Source organism: Mastigoproctus giganteus, chromosome 11, assembly GCF_048544385.1.
Source record: "Mastigoproctus giganteus isolate SK-2022 chromosome 11, ASM4854438v1, whole genome shotgun sequence".
Taxonomy (NCBI): domain Eukaryota; kingdom Metazoa; phylum Arthropoda; class Arachnida; order Uropygi; family Thelyphonidae; genus Mastigoproctus; species Mastigoproctus giganteus.
The window spans coordinates 116,194,371-116,214,704 of record NC_143585.1 but is presented as its reverse complement, the minus strand read 5'-3'; the positions used below and the strand labels follow the sequence as shown (position 1 = coordinate 116,214,704).

The 20,334-nt window shown below is 36.9% G+C and overlaps 1 protein-coding gene across 2 annotated transcripts in view; it reads right to left on the bottom strand.

Annotated features, from left to right (window-relative positions):
* LOC150078368 (M-phase inducer phosphatase-like) overlaps positions 1-20,334 on the bottom strand; it is a 311,872-nt gene that overhangs the window by 47,377 nt on the left and 244,161 nt on the right. For both annotated transcript variants that reach the window (XM_090385423.1, XM_090385424.1), the window contains 2 exons: positions 11,017-11,054; positions 3,714-3,776 (listed from right to left, as the gene is read on the bottom strand). In XM_090385423.1, the coding sequence (XP_090241549.1) occupies positions 3,714-3,776; positions 11,017-11,054 (101 nt within the window). The remainder of the gene's footprint in view (positions 1-3,713; positions 3,777-11,016; positions 11,055-20,334) is intronic.

Below are 20,334 nucleotides of genomic sequence, written 5' to 3'. Positions count from 1 at the left end.
ATTAGCTTATTATTTTTCTGCTTGTGGATTCCTAGTTGGAACATTTTTCTAATGTCAAGTAATTATAATTGTTTCAAGCAATTGCAGATTTTGCTCTCTTCAAAAATATTGAGTCAAAGTTTTATAAAAAAAAACATGACACTGTTGCAAGAGCATTTCCAAAACTTGACTAGAAAAAGATCTGAAATCAGTGTTTTTTTTTTTTTTTTTTTTTTTTTGCTTGGCCGAATCTCTTAGCATTGTAATAAGGAATTTTTAAAATATGAGGCATGATTTGGGATAATTTGTTATATTTAAGCTTCCTTGCACACTTATCAGTTCTCCAACCATGGACTAAAGGATTGCTGTACATCAATTCTTTCTTCTTTCATAATAGAATTAGGTAGGTTCTTGCACTGAAAGTGACAGAAGTGATATGCAGAATACCTATTTCTTTATCTTCTATGATACTTAATTCATAGTTAAATTATATTTAATATTTCTGAAAACTCATTTCGTGATTTGTGAACTGAGTTTTTGAAAGTTTTCTTTGGAATCAGCAGAGTTTTGAATGCAATAAGGAAACGACCTTTTGTCTTAGGAATTCATGATGTAAAGTCCTTGGCCACCAAACAAAGTGCACAATTTACCAAATTTATATATAGAGTCATACAGCTTCTGCTATGAGTGTATTGAAGTTGTAACATTTCACCGAATAAGAAGAAATTTGTAAATTCTTAAAAAAAATTCTGATTTGAATGCAGTTTTACTTTTTTTTTTTTTTTGCAAAAAATATATTATTACAAAAAGTTGAAGGAAAAACCATGTTACAGCAGAGAAGGCAGTAAATTAAGTCAAAAAGATGGAGTCTCCATTGTAAATCTGAAGAGACAACTATGTTACTATGAGCTACCAAGATGAATTCATAGTACTTCTCTAACAGAGAATGCAATGAGAATTCATTTGATGTCTGCTCAGCCCCCCCCCCCACACCCCAGGTGGTTGTTCTGGTACTTATCAGTATACCTCATCAATAGGAGTACCCCATCAGAACTTGAAAACTAGTGATCATTATATTACAGTAATGATTATTATCCACAGAAAGGGTAAGAGTATTTTAACAGCTGAAATGTCGAAAAAATTTATGCAAAACTGCTAGACAAGTCTGAACTATTAATTGCAGTTCAATGACCTGTCACCTTGGCAGAATGCCAGAAATCTATGACCTAAACGTATTCTCTTAATGCAATACATATGCAAAGCAGTATTTATACAGTAACCCAGTGATCAAAGTTAAATTACATTAAATTTTATAATTATATGTCAACAGAAATATTTCTATGTAATATGTAGAGGTAGGACAGAGTAAGTAAAATCTTTTCTATGTAAAAGACACACCTGTCGAAACGCACCGATCGATATCTAATATAATATATAAAAGAAAATAGAAAGTGTAAGAAAAAACTATCACTGGACAGACTGATGGCTATGCAGGCCATCAGAGGCCTCATGGTTATCCAAGCTGATACAATGCTATAGCTTTTCCTAGCTGGCATGGTGTGGGGTGCTGACACTGGCCATTAGGGTAAACCCCAGGCCAGAGCTGCAAAAAGCACGCTCCACTATAGGAATCTCTTTCTCTATGTTCTTTTATTCCTACCACCTGGGGTGGCTGAGTCTCCTTCCCCACCCTGGGTGACTCTATCCCCCTTTTGTGTGGTGGCTCACCCCACCACCCACTTTCAACTCCCACCCTCTGGACCAGGGGTCCCCTTACTGTCTCCTTTCAAATCAGGCAAGTGCCTCAACTATTGCTCCCCTGTTCTCTTCCTATCTCCCCATTATCTCCTTTCCAATAAAATTTTTTTTCTTTTTCTTTTCTTTTTTGGGCTCTCCTTGGATGCCTAGACTACACTAGGATTCACCCAGCCAGAACTTCCTTCTCTCCTAATGTGTATTGGCCCGCCTCCCCAGGTGCAGTGATGGAAACTAGGAGTATAGTGGCTCTCCAGGGGCCCCCAGACTAAGTAGCCAGAGGAACAACACAACACAACACAACCCACACTAATACTTCACAAAACAGACACCCTGGCCTTATGCAGAGCATTGTATTCTACACAGAGTAAAAACTCGGAGTTGGAGGAGAACTCCGGTGCTGCTAGATAAAAAACACTATGTCACTATGATCGATATCTAATCAGGAAGTGACCTATGTAATTATTCACCTGTGCATTTTTCATGCATGGCATTCTTAAGGTGGAATAAACATCACAATATAATCACAATGTAATTATTTACCTGCATTTACATAGGTCACTTAGGAAAAGGCCTTTTGCTTCACGTTTCATAATGCATGAAGAATATTGTTGCATCCCAAAGTATTTCACTGAAATATTTACAAACTATACAAATATTTAAAATATTTACAAAATACTAAATTACTGTATTTACAAATATACAATATTCGTTAAAATACAAAAAAAATTACAATAGAACATCAAATGTTAGACAGGGGAGCACGTGCACGAGGTTGATGAACATTATGGAGGCAGTTGTCAATAATTAATTGCATTTGTAGTGATGTAATTGCCCCACCCTCTTCTCCCATTGACTCAAATAAATATCACTAGGAGGAAAACTTTTTTAATGTACAGAGAGATAATAATAATAATAATAATGATGATAAAAAAACCTTCATCCGGTGTTGTTGCAATAGTCATTTTAAAGTGCACATAATGAAGGGAACTTGGCCAGTGTCTCAAAGCAGCATGTTTCCGATGACAATCAAACTCATGCTATGATATTAAGTGGATGCCTTGTTAACAAGAAAGATATAGGCAAAATGTAATGTGAGAAATCATTTCAGATTTTGCATTGTGATGCTGGCAACTAATTTTTCTTGATCATAAGCATAACAATTTTGAGTACTGCTCAACTATAAAAACCTTCTCATGCTTGCTGAAGCAGTGGCAATGAGAAAGTTTATTGAGCATCACATTCTAAAACAACTTGTTTGCTTTAAAATATACATGACAGTACCTCTCAAACATGATTACAAACAAACAAACCATACCATGATGTGTCTGTTTAAATTAGGAAATAGTGCTTTTGGTTTTTAGGAGCATTAGCAACTAAGGCCATATTGCTCCGGGGATATGCGGTGGTCATTCCCTGACCTTTCCACATCCTCCGTATTTGGTGGTCACAGGCTTGAACCCCGGTCTAATCAAGAAGTGTGTGCTACGCACTGCTGCTCCTGCCCACCTGGCTACGGAGGCACCTAGTGCTTTTGGGAGGATACAATTGTTTCTAGTTGTTGTAACATAACATAAATTGCAATTGATACTATAGCAGCATTTGTAGGAAAATTTTAGCATCCTGGACCATTATGGTGGATATATATATTAAATAATATCAATAGCAGAGCTTTATAGCCACTGCTCGTAAATTAAAGGCACACACTATAGCAGTCATATGGATCTAGGATCCCAAACTGTTATTGTGAAGTTCACCTCTCTTTATTGATATTTTTATTTGCTGTCCAGCAAATTTCATTGAGGTGAATGATATGCTGTTATTGTTCCATTGCTTGAGAAGCATTTATTTAGATTCCAAAAGTCTAACAAGGGCTAAGTTCCAGTCTGGCCGGATTTATAAGTTTCACTCTATCAATAATTCTATGCTATTTCTAGTATTATAAAAATTTCAAGTGACAATATTTGTTGTACACATACCGTATCTGGAGAAATTGTCTGGAGATCATGGTGTTTTCCTTTTACTAATGGTAATATATAAGCCTTGAAAAGAAAGAGAAGAAAAAAAAAATTGAATAAAATAATTATCAAAATTATTACTTAACAGAATTTAACTCCACAGAAAATGCTTTTTCCAGTTAAGACAAGAAGTGAAAATCAATCATAACAGTCATGGAACTAAGTTAAATCAAAGTTAATTAAAAATAATGATACAGTAAACCCTTGCTTTAATGGACCTCAGTTTAAAGAACAGACAGCCTTGCAAGCCATAAGCAGGTGACATATGGAAATCAATGTAACTTTGACTTCTAAACTGATCTTAAGAAATAACAAAATGCAAAACTGTCTGATGTTTTGGTTGCAATCAAGATCATTACACCCTTCCCCCACCACCATACTCCATCACACTGCAATATTACCAGTCCTGTTCATTTATTCTTGCAATACAACATGACTTTGATATTTAACTCTTGCTATTTTCAATTATTGTCACAATCAAAAGTATTACCTGATACAAATGGCTATTATAAAAATCTCTTAGGTTCGCATTACTAAAAGAAATCAAGAATTGGTATGAACATGTTAGAGACTTAAATGAGGTTTGTCAACACCAAATCCATACTACATATTTTTAATGGAATATACATAGAATCTCATTAATAAACATTCAGTTTACAAAAAATTCTCCTTTGCAAGAACCACATATCATACTTGCCTTGTGAATAGACACACTTTTCTATGTAAAGATTCAATTATTACAAAATTTGTTTGTACAGTCGAAGCTCTTTATAGCGACCCTCTTTTTAATGCCCCAACACATTTTATAGCATCATATATGGTTGATATCTGACAATTTCTCATTAACCTAATGCTATTTTACATTCAGTATAATGACATTGAAAATAAAAGGATTTCTCTATAATGACCATAAATTTCTATCTCTTAATTTGAATTTTACTTTTTTATTACAATATTGGGGTTTAAAAATGACAGAATGCTTCAAATATATTGAAGGAATTGAGCTTGCAGACTGACTGTGAGAAACCACTTGTTAAGATTTCCCACACTCTTTTCTAGCAGTGCAGTAATGAAATGAACATTGGCTAGAAGTTAATTTCATTAGTTAAGAGTGTATGTTTATTGGCATGGTTCCAAGAAAGCGGATAGCTTTGGCAATCAAAATTCGGATTTTGCAAACTGTAGATAATGGTGTGCATTCTAAGACTGACATCGCCAAACAGTTCGGCATTCCTCAGAGTCCTCTGTTCACTATTCTGAAAGTTCAGAAAAGATTGTTTAGGGAAATCTGTGGTAGGATTCGAGCACTAAAGGTGAACTATCTGAATCATGAAAAGGTTCTTTTGGAATGGCTAATGATGATGCATGCAAAAAATGTTCCCATAGATGGTAATCTTTTAAAAACTAAGGCTGAATCATTTGCGCATCAAATGGATATTAAAGAATTTAAAAGTTCAGATGGATGGTTCCATATATTTATGATTCATTGCTAATCTTTCAAAAAGGTGTGTGGCAAACATGCAGCTGTGGACATTGATGCTACACAGGAATGGAAGGAAAATCATTTGAAAAATATTCTGCTGACATACCACCATAATAACATCTTTAATGTTGATGAAACTGGACTCTTTTTTAAATTGCTACTGGATAAAAGACTTACATTTAAAGGCAAGAAATGTAGTGGTGGAAAAAAGGCCAAATAACGGATTACTGTTCTCCTAGCACAAAAACATATCTGACACAGACCCTTCCTCTTTGGGAAAGCCAAGAAGCCTTGATGTTTTAAAGGTTCGAAGACATTACTGACTACGTATCAAGCAAACCAAAAGCATGGATGACATCACAAACCTACGAAGAATGGATCAGAGACTTAGATGGCAAGATGAGTGAGAATAGAAAAATTTTGCTGTTTGTAAATAACTGCACCCCTTGTTGTCAAGTAAACAACATACTTGCAGTCACTGTCGAGTACTGACCACCAAATATGGTGCCAATTCTTCAGACACTCGATCAAGGTGTAATCCAGTGTTTTAAGAAAAACTACTGAAGAATGCCATTAAACAAAATTGTGCTGTGTCTTGAAAGCAAAATTCAATGCAAAATCGAAATCCTACAGGCAATGTTTCAGCATGGGATAAAGTTTGTGAAAAAGTGATTGCCAACTGCTTCAAATATGCTGGATTTACTACCTTAAATAATGTAATGCATGAAGTTTCTCATGCTTTTTAATCTATTAACTGTGAAGAACAGTCTGATAACAAAGAGAAGAAATATTGAGCATGAGAATCATCACCTAAACTTACAGGAAAACTTAAGCTTCAAAGATTACACGGAAGTGGATGTAAACATTGAATGTTTCAGGATATGCATGAATGAAGAGGAACCTACTGTGATTGAACAAGAAGTTTCAGTGAAAGATGCTCATTAAGGATTAGAATTTGTACATCAATTTTTTCAAGCGCAGCCTAACTGCGAAAGTGAAATAACTGCTATTGCACACCTTCATAATTCTCTTTTAAAACATGCTCTACCATAGAAACAGTGTGTTTGGACAGATTATTTTATAGTATGAAACAATTCTCTTGTTAGGACTGGATAGGATGTGTAGCCTATGCAGAGAAATTTAGAATCATAATTTTCTTGTTTAATACTATAGTACATATTATAAATAAAATTATACTATCTTGTATTAGTAGAATTACATTAAATATTCAAGTTTTACTTGTTTTGTTGCTGATTTTATGAACAATCGATATAATATCCTTCTGATGTAACAACAGTTTTTCTCATGATTATGTAGAGCTTCAACTGCATATGTATTTCAAAGTTTGTTTTTACCCAGTGAGAAAAATGTAATTTTATAAAATTACTTCATTTAATACAAGCTCAGCACAGTTGTCCTATTATCCAACCACAAACCGCATGTGATTCCATGCAGGCCTAAGGTTTCCAAGTAGTACTGAGTTGTTTATGTAAACAAAGCCAGTTTATGGTATCTACAACATAACTACACTCTGAAAAACATCATTAAGGTCAGTTTGAATTCTTACACTTTGTTCAAAAGGTTTATTATTATACTCAAATTTTTGTGCCATTTTTAAAAGGAGCTGTTATCTTTCTAGGGTTTGTGTCTTTAAATAAGTATTAGCATTATCAGTAGCATATGATGCAAGAAAGCAAGCTTATACAGCATTAACAAAAAAAAAAAAAAAAAAAACCCAACTTTACCAGTTCACACATCCATTCCCTTCAACAGTTTGTCTACTTCTTCCTTGAATTTACTTAAGCTCTCAAATTTCACAACAGATGGAAGTTTGGTTCAGAAATCAATTACTATCTGGCTAAAGCAAACTTCCGCACATATATTCTCCAACCATCCTTCCTCAAATTGAATTAGCATTAGCAGGAGGCACATGATGCAAAAAGCAAGCTTATACAGCATCAACAAAAAAAAAAAAAAAAAAAAAAACACTTCCCATTTCACTGATCCATTCATTCCAAATGTTTTTTCAGTTCCTCCTTGAATTTATTTAAGCAATCAACTTCCACGACGACAGATGGAAGTTTGTTCCAGCAATCAACTACCTGCTGGCTAAAGTCAAACCTCCACACATCTATTCTACAACTGTCTTTCCTCAGTTTGAATCTATGCCCCTTCAGGTTTGTAATCCGAGCAAGAGGAAGAATTCCATCACCATTAAGCCTGCTCAATCCATTCAAGACCTTATACACCTCAATCAGATTGCCTAGTCTCCAGAAGCTGCAATTTTCAGAACTTAAGCCTTTCTTCATAAGAGCACTCCTTTGTTCTCTTCACCAGTCTTGTTGCCCTTCTCTGTACTCGTTCTAGCAACTCTACATCTTTCCTAAAATGAGGCTTCCAGACCTATACGCAGTATTCAAGGTGTAGCCTGATCATTGCCTTATACAAGGGGATAATCACCTCCTTATCCCTGCTTGCAAAATACCTGTATATCATTGACAAGACCCCGTGACCTACTCTGGCAGCCTTGTCTGCACTGCTCAGGAAACTTCATATCTGACTGCACAATTACCCCACAGTCTCTTTCCTTCTCCACTACCCTGAGTGTAATAACACCACATAGTTGATACATTTCTCTGGGGTTACTGCTACCCATATGCAGTACTTTGCATTTGTCAATGTTAAACTTCAGTTGCCACTTCTCAGCCCATCTACCCAACTTTTCCAGATCCTCTTGCAGCAGTATACTCTCATTACTGTTATTAACAACCCTGCCAACCATTGTATCGTCTGAAAACTTTGACATTAAGGTCGATATACCTTCATCAATATCATTGAGAAATATACAAAACAACAATGGGCCAATGCCTTAAACACCTCAATGAGATCACAGGTGCCTAGTCTCCAGACACTGCAATTTTCAGAACCGAAGCCTTACTTTGTAACAGCACCCATCATCAATCTCACTGCTTTCTTTGTGCTCCTTCCAGCAGCTCTATATCCTTTGTAAAATAAAGCCTCCAGACCTGTATGCAGTACTCATGATGTAGCCTGGCCATCGGCATATACAATGGTATAATCACCTCTTTATCCCTGCTAGCAAAATTCCTGTATATCATTGAAAAAACCACATGAGCTGTCCTGGCAGCAATGCTCAAAGAACTTCATAACTGACTGCACAATTACCCCATGTCTTTTTTTCATTTTCTACTATTCAGTCTAGTACCAGAAGCCCCAGGGACTCACATCTGGTGAGTATAGGCTTGGCACACCCAGGGTCCTGAGCTGGATATCATAATTTTTCTCTTTTTTGGTGATTTCCTTCTACTGCTCTCTCTCTCTCTCTCTCTCTCTCTCTCTCTCTCAGGGTTACTCAAATTTTTTTTTGCCTGGTGCAGCATAAGCCTCAGGCTTCCTTGCACCATATGGCTAATAATAATAATAATAGTGGATATGCTACTCCGGGGTTACTACTACTCGTATGCAGTACTTTGTATTTATCATTTACCTATATTAAACTTCAACTGCCATTTCTCAGCCCATATGCCTAACTTTTTTAGATCCCGTTGTGCCGACCGGGCTAGCCAGGTAGGTAAAGTGCCTGCCTGGCAACCCAAAGGTCGCGGGTTCAATTCCCGCCTCGGGCTTGGATCACAGTAAAATGCAAAAACTTTGGGAGGTGCATTATGGCCATAGAAGCTGATGCGCCAACAACTAACAGGGGGGGGGGAAAAAAAAAGATCCCATTGCTGGGGTGGTGCCCCCAAAACCCCTCTCAGGCTTCTTGATGCCGTTCAGAAGAGGGCAGTTAGGTTAATTACTGATTCATCTCTAACAGAGTCTCTCCACTCGCTGTTTCATATATGTACTGTTTTTCTGAATTGGCTTCTATATTTCCCGCTCTCTCTCTTTCAAAACAGTCCGAACACGTGCCGCCACCAGTCAACATCCATTTACTGTCCAACTTCAAACTCACAGAACCAACTTTTCATCTTCCTTGTTTATTCATTCAACTGCCATTTTCTGGAACAACCTTCCTTCATACGTATTTCCTGAAAATTACAGTCTACAGAAGTTCAAGTCCAATGTCAACAAATATCTTCTTTCATCTTCTCAACCTCCAACCCTAGCACGGTACTAAGTACTATATGTTCTAATACCTCTTGTGTTTGGGATTTTCATAAAAAAAAAAAAAAAAAAAAAGGTAGCATATCGTCATTTACCACCCTGCTAACCTTTCTATCATCTACAAACTTGGACATTAAGGCTGGTCTGTCTTCATCAATATCAGTGAAAAATATAGAAAACAAATCGAACTAACACAGAAACCTGGGTTACTCCACTAATAACATTAGTCTACAAAGAGCAGTGCCCATTAATGGCCATTGCTCTGTCTTCTCCCACTCAACCATTTCTTGATCCATTGCATCAACTTGCCTTTAATGCCACACTGCTCCAATTTGTGCGGCAGTCTTTTTTATATCCAACAGTATCAATTCTTTCTGAAATCCAAGTACAGTGGATCCTCGTTATCCAGGGATAATTGGTTCCAGAAAATTCCACTTACAACAAATCTACTTAAACGGGGACCAAGTTTTCGTAATGTTTACTATTTAAATAAAACTAAATGCAACTAGACACAATATTTTAAGAATTTAAGATTCTATATCTATATAATATTGGTGTAGATATATCATAGACAACTCTTAAAGAAAAAACTATGGTAGTAGTGTGAAAAACATCATTTCACCTGTATCTCATATTGTGCTCATCCTTCACAAGTTGCCCACAAAGATAACCTTATACAAAATACTATTCCTAAAGAAATATGGTAGCTTCTAAAGAAATAGTATGGATTTCACTAAAGCCTTCAAGATTCTTTCCAACCCCTCTAATATATATATATATATATATATATATATATATATATATGTTTTAAAGGTAGCAACAGTTTAACATATTATTAATAATAGAAATAAAAAAAAAAAAATAAATAAAAAATAATAATGGATTATGAACCTGGGACACTGCTAATGTTAGCATATTACCCTTCACGACTACTAATTTATATATATATATATATATATATATATATATATATTTATAAAACAAATCAGGAAAGGACCACTGTACCTTCCTTCCACTAGGTACTGAAGGAAGGCCCATATCAGGAGAATAGCAGAAAAACACAGGTTCTACTAATATCTCTGTGATGTGGCAGCCACCATATGATTATTTCCCACCCTCACTGGATCATAACTTTTGTCCTATGGTAATTCTTTGTTCTCTCCTCCAACTTCATAGTTCCATGAGTGAAAATAATTCAACTGTTTAATTAATTATATATGTATATTTAAATTTTGCATTAAACAGAGAGGGCATCAAGATAGACGGGTAAGTAATATATATATAGCTTTGTAAATGCAACTAAACAGTACAGGAAAGCAGGTATATGCCTCTGAAAATCAGAGAAGTTTGCTTTCATATTCCTACATTTTGTGTAGACAATTATTATTTTTTTAATCTAGCTTTTTGCGATTAACCAATGACTTTATTACTATAATATTCTACATTTACTTGATTTTTTTAAATTGATTATTTATATGGCATCAAGTCTTTTTTTAAAGATGTACAGGACATGTCATAAAGCAGGTAATAGTAAATTTTTTCATTTTATATTTTTAAAGATTTCAGCATAATCCAAAAAATTTAACAACTCATAGACAGCATTTTTTTAAGGTAGCGTATAACATAAACAAAATGGTAACTATAAATACTAACCTTAGAAAAATCTCCAATGAGGTCTGGATCTTGGCTTGCTGTAAAAAAAAAAAAAAAAATTATTAATTTCAACTATAAGTTGAGCTTGCCCACAAAGTTTTTAGTTGTGGTGTGCCAGGAAGGCTGCTGGCTCATATAATTACAAGGAGCAGAGGCCAATTTCTGAAATTAGAGTAAGGAGTATAAGGACACCGTCTACTGCTATTTTGTAGAAATTGGTGCACAAACAAGTAGAGTGAGAAATTGAATGAGGATCTTGGCTTGCTGCAAAAAAAAAAAAAAAAAAAAAAAAAATATGAAATAAATTTGTTCATTTCAATTATAAGCTGAACTTGCAGAGTTTTGATGTGCCAGGAAAGCTGGAGTAGCAGCTCTGGTGCTGGACCAACCTCATATGATAACCTCAGAAAGAGCCTTTGCCAATTTCTAAAATTCCTTTCCTCTTTCCAACATTCCTAGCATTTCGAGACTTTGTACAAAATGGCCAACAATTAAAATTTTGGAATTCATTGCTAAAAGCGAACACTACATTTTGTGCTGAGCTGTAAATCAAAAAACTTAAAATCTTATAAAAAAGTTTATGTACACTAACTAACATCAGCACAAGCAAAACACAAAACTGTGTGCAGTCTATTTAAAAAAAAAAAAAAAAAAAATGGCAAGCAAAGAGGTCAATCAGCGGGCTAATACTGAGTAATTGTTAATTTCATGTGCCTTTATGTTTATGGTATTCAGTGGTTAACTGCTTAAGATTGACCGCTCGAAATGGCACCAAGTTCCTATTTTACGTTTATATGCATCAAGGCAGTGAACGTGTTAAATTTCTCTTGATAATACAGTAAAAGACCAACTGAGTAATAGTTGATTACTCTTTGACTGTAGGCAATTTTTACTTCCAGTCTACAATCATCTTTCTTTAATTTGAATCAATGTCTCCTTGTCTGTAAGATCTTAAAAATGATAAAATATGCTTCTGTCAGGTTTGTTGTGAGTGGCAGCAATCAGAGTATGTTAATGTGGAATTTAATTAAATGCATAACTACTGTCAAGGATGAAGGGAAAGGCTTTTGCTTTTGTAAGGGTGCCTACAGTGGCCTCATGCAGTTTAAAATTCTGTGCAGTGGGACCAACTGATGATGTTACCAACAGCAAATTCTAAATGGGAAGTATTCGGGGACATAATCTTAGAAGCTACTAGGCTTTTCATACCAATGAAGAAATACTGTTCAAGGATTAGACCGAAATGAACGTCAGATGAACTATTGAGACATGTGGCAGACAAGAATAGTGCATGGGATACATATAAATTACACTGGTCAGGGAAAAAAAAAAAAAAAAAAAATTTTTTGCTCGCTATTAAAATTCAGGTTGATTCTTGTAGATTTGATGTTGCTGAATTCAAATATGGCAACCATATTGTTGTAACACCCACCAATTTTAAGGGAGAAGGGATGAATGTCAAAAACCAAGCACTGAAATTCAATTCAAGGGATGCAGATTCTGAATCTCATTAAAATGTATCTGCTGATGTTAGAAAATGATACAAACAACAGATGCCAGTGTTACTTGGAATGAAGAATTCTTCACAGATGAAATCCGTTCCATTTATTACTTGTTCCAGTACCCCATAGCACACACAAAAAGGACCCTCGCAAATATAAGCAGCAGAGAACATAAGGGGAATGGGACAACTTATTAGAGGGAATGAAATTTAGGCTTTACAAGACTAGACCACCAAAGAAATTTAGATATCCGCGAGAAATTAAAAGTAGATAACATAGTAAATGACATAAAACAGTATAAGGAAAAATGGATCAGCCACATAGAAAGAATGAACCCAGATGGGATCCCAAAATTAGCCTTTAACTACAAACCAAGACAATGATGGGGAAGAGAGATGTTGGTCAACCAAGACAACGATGGGGAGATCAAGACCACCTCCAAGAGCTACAACGGAACAGGTCTTAAAAGACCTAAGCCAGACCAAGTTCATCATGATGATGATGAAAAGATGAGGTGGGGTTGTTATTATTGTTATTTGGTTTTTTTTTTTAGGAGCATTAGCAACTAAGGCCATATTGCTCCGGGGATATGCGGTGGTCATTCCCTGACCTTTCTGCATCCTCCATATTTGGTGGTGACGGGCTCGAACCCCGGTCTAATCAAGAAGCGTGTGTGCTACGCACTGCTGCTCCTTCCCACCTGGCTATGGAGGCGCCCCAGGTGGGGTTGTTTTTTTGGGATGTTTTATTCTATATAAATTTGCTTACTTGTTTTCCATTACCAACACAAATATAAATCAAACATATTAGACTAATTTAGTAAAATGGCAGAATAATGCAAGGAAGCAATGATTATGTAGCATCAGCCATAAAAAATAAATAAAATGCTTCAAGCTTTATATTATTTATTTTTGAATTAATTAATTAAACCATGTGACTTGTGTAGGTGAATTTCATTGAGTATAAAGTACAGGCTGGCCTCGATTAATGCGATTAATCCGTCCCGCGAGTGCCTCGCGCAAAACGGAAACGCGTTAATCGAATATAATAATCAACAGGAAAAATTATAATTGGGCCTTGGCCTTCTGGAATGTTCATAAAGAATTTTAAAAATACCTTTTTAACTTTATACAATGTAAAAGATGATAAAAATAATTATGGAATTAAATGTGTATTGCATAAAACAGCCGTTCCCAAACTGTGGGCCGCAGAATATTTTAAATTTTTGAGGGAAACACAGCGATACCCGAACTACTAGCTCAAGGTAGTTCACAGTTTCAACATTTCTTATTAAGTTGTTTGGACCTAACTACTAAACGGAACTGCTAAGTATTTCTTTTGGTCTGGGTGCGCCATGAAAAAATTACCGAGACACTAAGGGTGCCATGAACCGAGAAAGTTTGGTAACCTCTGACATAAAATACACAATGAAGAAATGACTGTTGCGGAAATATTTGAACAGTGTTGACGCTCTCTTTTCATTAACCAAGTTCCGATAGCCGACAACAATCTTCTCTGGGCCTGGCGAATTAAAAATTTGCATTGACTTTATTAGCGGGAGACAAACAAGTAAAACGTCTTCTTCCGATCGTTGAGAGAACACACTGAGGCGGGCAGCAGGCAAACGTTTGTTTATCACCCGTCCGAGCTTAACGTGCGATTCAAACCTTTTTCAACTATCGCATAAATTAATAAAAAAAAAGATCGATTAACTGGAAATTTGCATCGTGTAAAGTGAAAAGTGGTATATTTTTTTCAAATAGCTGTAACTGAAAAACGTGTTAATTGAACTCGCGTTATGCGAGGCCTGGCTGTATTACAAAAAATAAGTTCAACTCTCTCAACAGAACTAATTATATATTGGCAATGTTTCTGGATTCATTACTGAGTCCTTATTTATTCTAAGCAAGAAAGATTAAGTAGTTGTTCCTAACTTTGAAGGCGCTGTATGTCCAGGCAATTTGTTCCAATAGTTGATTACTCTTTGACTGTAGGCAATTTTTACATCCAGCCTACAATCATCTTTCTTTAATTTGAATCAATGTCCCCTTGTCTGTAAGATCTTAAAAATGATAAAAACATGCTTCTGTCAAGTTTCCTCATTATTTTAAGTTCTCAAATATTTCAATCAGATTGCACAAATGTCTAGTTTCGAATAAATGTTTTGGACACATTTTAAGTACAAAACTGAGGTCTTGGTTGTCCTTTTCATGGCCGACCGGGCTAGCCAGGCGGGTAAAGTGCTTGTCTGGCAACCCAAAGGTTGCGGGGGTTCGATTCCCGCCTTGGGCTTGGATCAAAGTACTGCAAAAACCTTGGGAGGTGCATTATGGCCACAGAAGCCTATGCGCCAACAACTACCAAAAAAAAAACCTTTTCATGTAAGTCAGTCTTTCCTGAAATCAGGTCCCCAGATCCATATCAATATCCATTATACAGGGTGTCTCAAAAATACACAGCATAACTTCAGGAATGAGTTCCTCATATGTAGGCAATAAAAATATTTTATATCAACATAGTTCCGGAAATGCTTGGTTTCTCAGTTTTGAAAGTCTGTCTATGACACTTAACTGTTCACATCACCTTATAGTAATTGTTCAAAATGTCCACCTTCTGCCTGAATACCACTGGCAGAACATTACTTGCACAGAGTAATCTGCTGGTGATAAGGCCTGTACCCATTGCAGATGGTAAGGATACAGTTGATGTTCTTGCAATGCTCTCCAAATAGTCGAACTTTGAACAGCCAGTTGCACTTCTATTCTGCGTATGCTGATTCCAGGACTGGCATGCACAACATCCAAAATCTCCTCTACTTCAGGAGTCGTAGATCTTGGTTGTCCTCTGTTGGCAGCACGAAGTGTAAAATTCGCATGTTCACAAAGGCGGCGATGGATACTTTCAAACGTTTTCAAAAGGTTCCCAGGACGAAGATGTCCATCTTCGTCCTGGGAACCTTTCATGGTACAAACGACGAGCCTCCAGAGCATTGCTGTTTGCCAAACTGTACATAAGGTGCATATCCGCTTGCTCCTGATTTGAGTTCATGGTCGGAATGGAAAACCGCCAGATTCTGTCAGTACCTTGTGATGAAGGAAATCACCTGCGGGATATAAGACATTCCGGTTAATAACTCAGGAACCAAGCATTTCCGGAACTATGTTGATATAAAATATTTTTATTGTCTACATATGAGGAACTCGTTCCTGAAGTTATGCCGTGTATTTTTGAGACACCCTGTATAATCTGATGACAATTTGTAGAGTGGGATGATCACCTCCTTATTCTACGACAAAATTTCTGTATGCCATTAAGAATACCCTTGCAAACTTTTCTAGCAGTCTTAGTATACTTTTTAGACAATTTCACATCAAACCGTATTACAACTCAATGATCCTTTTCATCTTCAGATATTGATTATTCTATCCACCAGATAATCCAACTATATTCTGTGCACACTTTGCATTTATGAGGGCTGTTCAATAAAGAGTGATCATAATCACCTCTATTCTACAGAAAAATTTCTGTATACCATCGTATACCTTGCAAAATTCCCAAGATGCCTTAGTACACTTTTTAGACAACTTCACATCAAACTGTATTACAACTCCATTGTCCTTTTCATCTTCAGATGTTGAGTATTTTATTCACTGTCCAGTTGATAATCCAACTATACCCTGTGCATGCTTTGCATTTATGAGGGCTCTTCAATAAAGAGTAATCACAATTTTTTCATGAACAACTGTGCTTGCTTTTTCTAACTGAGCTGCAGAATTTAAGACCAGACCAAGCAGCATTGCATAGCAATTGTGCAGCAAACTCATGTACAAAGTGTGATCTTGGTGGCTGGTTGGCCAATACTGAAAAAAGGAAAAGCTGCGACTTCTACAGGAAAGGTTATGCTCATCTTTGACATTCAAGGAATGGTTTATCAGCATGGTTCTGCCATGTCATATGACTGTTATGAGACCTTACTACACACTTTGCAGGACCACATCCATCACAAACGACCACAAATACCTGCAGGGGGGGGTAGACACCACATCACAACAATGTGGACCTCACATTGTCATACTGTTATCAAGTATGAGCAATGATAGCTAGCATTAATGTCAAATGTGTTTCTCATCCTCTCTACAGCCCTGATCTTGCACCGTGATTTTTTTATTTTTACTTCCAAAGCTAAAGGAGTGGCAAGGAAAACCTTTCCAACCAACCAGCAGTTGTAAAGATATCAGAGGTTCTCAAACACGTCAAAAATTGGCTTCCATGTTTTGAAGAATGGCAGAAATGTTGGATTAAGTGCATTTCTGCCATTCTTCTATTATTCTATTTGATGAAAAAAAAAAAATAATAAAATAAAATATATATATATCTCATGATCATTCTTTATTGACCAGCCCTTGTACTAACTTTAAAGTTTAATTGCAATTTATGAGACCAGGTGTATTGTGGAAAAATTCCCCGGCTGATGTAGTTAACAACCTTTTCCATTTTAATACCATCAGAAAATTTTGATATGGAACTTGCAATGCCACCACAGCTATCATTAATAAAAATTAGTAAAAACAAGGGGCCCTTAATGAAAATTATTGACGGGGTAGAGAATCAAAGAATCCCACTCTTAACATCATCTTTCCCAATTTATAATCACTTCTCACCATTCCTTCTTCTGCTATATAACATAAACTAACTTTTTTTTTTTTTTTTTTTTATGAAAACCCCAAACACGAAAGGTATCAAAACCCATAGCACTTAGTACCATGCATGGGTTGAAGGAGAAGTATGGGGGGGGGGGGGGGGGGGGTGCCGGAAACTTTGCTCTAGAGACTAAAATGGGCTTCACCACTTCAAGCCTCCAATAAGCAAGTGGTGGTATTTCACCGGTTGATGAAAGTCATCTATACTCAATAAAAGCATTAATTCATGTAGGAAGCTATCAAAGCACTTTTAAAATAAAGTTAATTGTATCCAAGTATACCATACATCTTTCCTTTGTGATATCTCATGCACTTTATTGTCAGACAACACTTCCCCTTAAAAGAACTACATTGTCAGTCTCCTATGATATCACTACTCATATTATACACCTCAATCAGATCACCTCACAGGTGCAATCTGCAGAACTTAAGCCTTTCCTGGTGAGAGCAACCCTTTGTTACACTCACCAATCCTGTTGCCCTTCTTTTTACTCGTTCCAGCAGCTCTACATCTTTCCTAAAATGAGGCCTCCAGACGTGTATGCAGTACTCAATGTGTAGCCTGACCATTGTCTTATACAAGGGAATAATCAACTCCTTATCTCTGCTAGTAAAATTCCTGTATATCATCGACAAGAACCCAGACCTACTCTTGCAGCCCGTCTGCACTGTCCAGAAAACTTCATATCTGACTGCACAATTACCCCGAGGTCTTTTTCATTGTCCACTACCCTGAATGTAGTATCGCACAGTTGGTACATTTGTAAGGAATTATTACTCTCCTACTTGGACTGCTTTAAAAAATTCTAAACTACTTTATACATTCCAATACTGAATAAAGCCACTTGTCAATATGTAAATATACTGAGGAGCCTTATTTTCTGATGACAATTTCTTTGGTCATCCATTTTCAGTTTCCTCTTTGTGGCATATCTTTATAAAGGTTTTAAACTGTGTGGAGTGCAGTCTAGAATTATTTCCCATTTGCCTTGAAAGACGGCTGCGTACCTGAACCAGGTGTTTTTTTTTTTTAAATATAAACTTCTGGAATGAGGAAGTTTGCCTAGGAAAGAATGTGGTGGGGAGGGGAAGTGCTGTATGAAAGAAAGAAATTCATATCGGACCGAACCTAGTGGTAACTTTCTAGGAGGCTTCCGGATTAGCTGGTGTATAATCTTGTTACCTCTATTCTGTCAGATTGTGACTGGAGGGAGTCCGAGTAGTGTGTGCGTGCAGGGGGCATTGTCAAAGCCACTTTATGTCATGGTAAGAATATACCCAGATCCTCGACAATGCTCCCCTGCACACACCCACACTACTCGGACTCCCTCCAGTCACAATCTGGCAGAATAGAGGTAACAAGATCATACACCAGCTGATCCAGAAGCCTCCTAGAAAGTTACCAGTAGGTTTGGTCCGATGTATTAACTAGCAGCTGGCCTGCAAACACTGTTTTAGAGCTGTACCCTCAAAATGTAAGGAAGTTTGGACCTCGCCATGGTACCATCATAACCTCATCAGTCATACCGATGAGGTTATGATGGATATCAGTCATACTGCATGATGGAAGAGATGGGGAAGGTTTGACTGGAACTTGGCTCTGGAGAATAAACATGGGTTTCATCACTTCAAGCCCCTAACAAGAAAAGTGGTGGTATTGCACCGGTTGATGAGAATCATCTGCCACCTAGTATTGCCTGGTAACACAGAGGAGCAGCATTTCTCCATATGGAGTGGGTAAAGTGTGGGTGCCACACTTCAACCCCTGCTTATGTTGGTTCACACCTAGGTGGGTTATCCACAGTGTGCTTGTGCTTGGGGTTATACCCAGGATTACTAACAGTCCCACCATCGTGAAGGTGAGGATTTGGCTGTTACAGACCGAGTGGATTTCACTGAAATTGGATCCACTTGACTTGAGTGTCAATTGAATATCACATCCATCAGCATTTTAGACTTCCAGGTAGCAAGTACAGCTTGTCTCGTATATCTGCAACAACCTCAAGGACCAAAGAATATAACTAATTTAACATAGTGATTGTTATGGAATAGCGTAACTTGATAGTGTATATCTCTTACTTAATAGTGCAATATGTATTCCTGCATTAGCTTAGTGCAGTATTCTAAATTAAATTTATCAACCTTATTACTTTTCATTGTTAATCAATTAAATAATATTTAAACAGAAACATGCCCCAAAATAGATTAGCCAAGCACAAAATAGCGGGAGTGCTGTGGCTCAGGGGTAAATTCTCCAATGCATCACAGCCTAAAACAATGTGCAAGTTGTAGAATGTTTGCAGAGTTTCTGGTACAGGACACGATCTAGGCAGAGAGGATGTCTTTGTGTGTGGTAGGTGCAGACTGTTCTGATGGGCATTTATGAAAGTTTGAAGAGTAGGGTAGATGCTCTTGAGGCACCTCTGTAGCCAGGTGGGCAGGAGCAGCAGTGCGTAGCACATGCTTCTTGATTAGACCGGGGTCGAGCCCGTGACCACTAAATACGGAAAGGTCAGGGAATGACCACCGCATATACCTGGAGCAATATGGCCTTAGCTGCTAATGCTCCTAAAAAACCAAATAACAACAACAACAGATACCCTTGAAGGAATTAAAATGGAGGACCCACCAAGCTCTCAGTTATCCAACTCAACAATAGAGCTGCCTCATGCATCAGGCAACACAGCGGTAATGTTCAAGGCAGAATGCACTGGTCCCACAGGAGCTAGTTATTGTTGGTGACTGTTGCCAGGCAAACAGGGAATATATTATGTAAAAAGGATAGATGAAAAAGCACCAGGGCATGTCTGCCAGGGGCAAATGTTGATGATATTGTAGAGCAAATATCATCTTTTAATCAGGGCACAAAGGGTGATATTGTTGTTCATGTCGGCACTAATGACATTCAGAGCACGAGATCTACGGACGTACTTAACAAGTACAGGTCAATGTTGAGAAAGAGTTGTGAGTATATGATGAGACCCTTGGAAATCAATTCAGCCCTGGAGATATTGTGCAAGGCTCATGGGGTAAGAATATTTTCTGATGTAAATAAGTGTTAGGTGGGACAGAAAACTGCTAGCTTGGGGAGAGATTCACAGATTAATAGATTAACA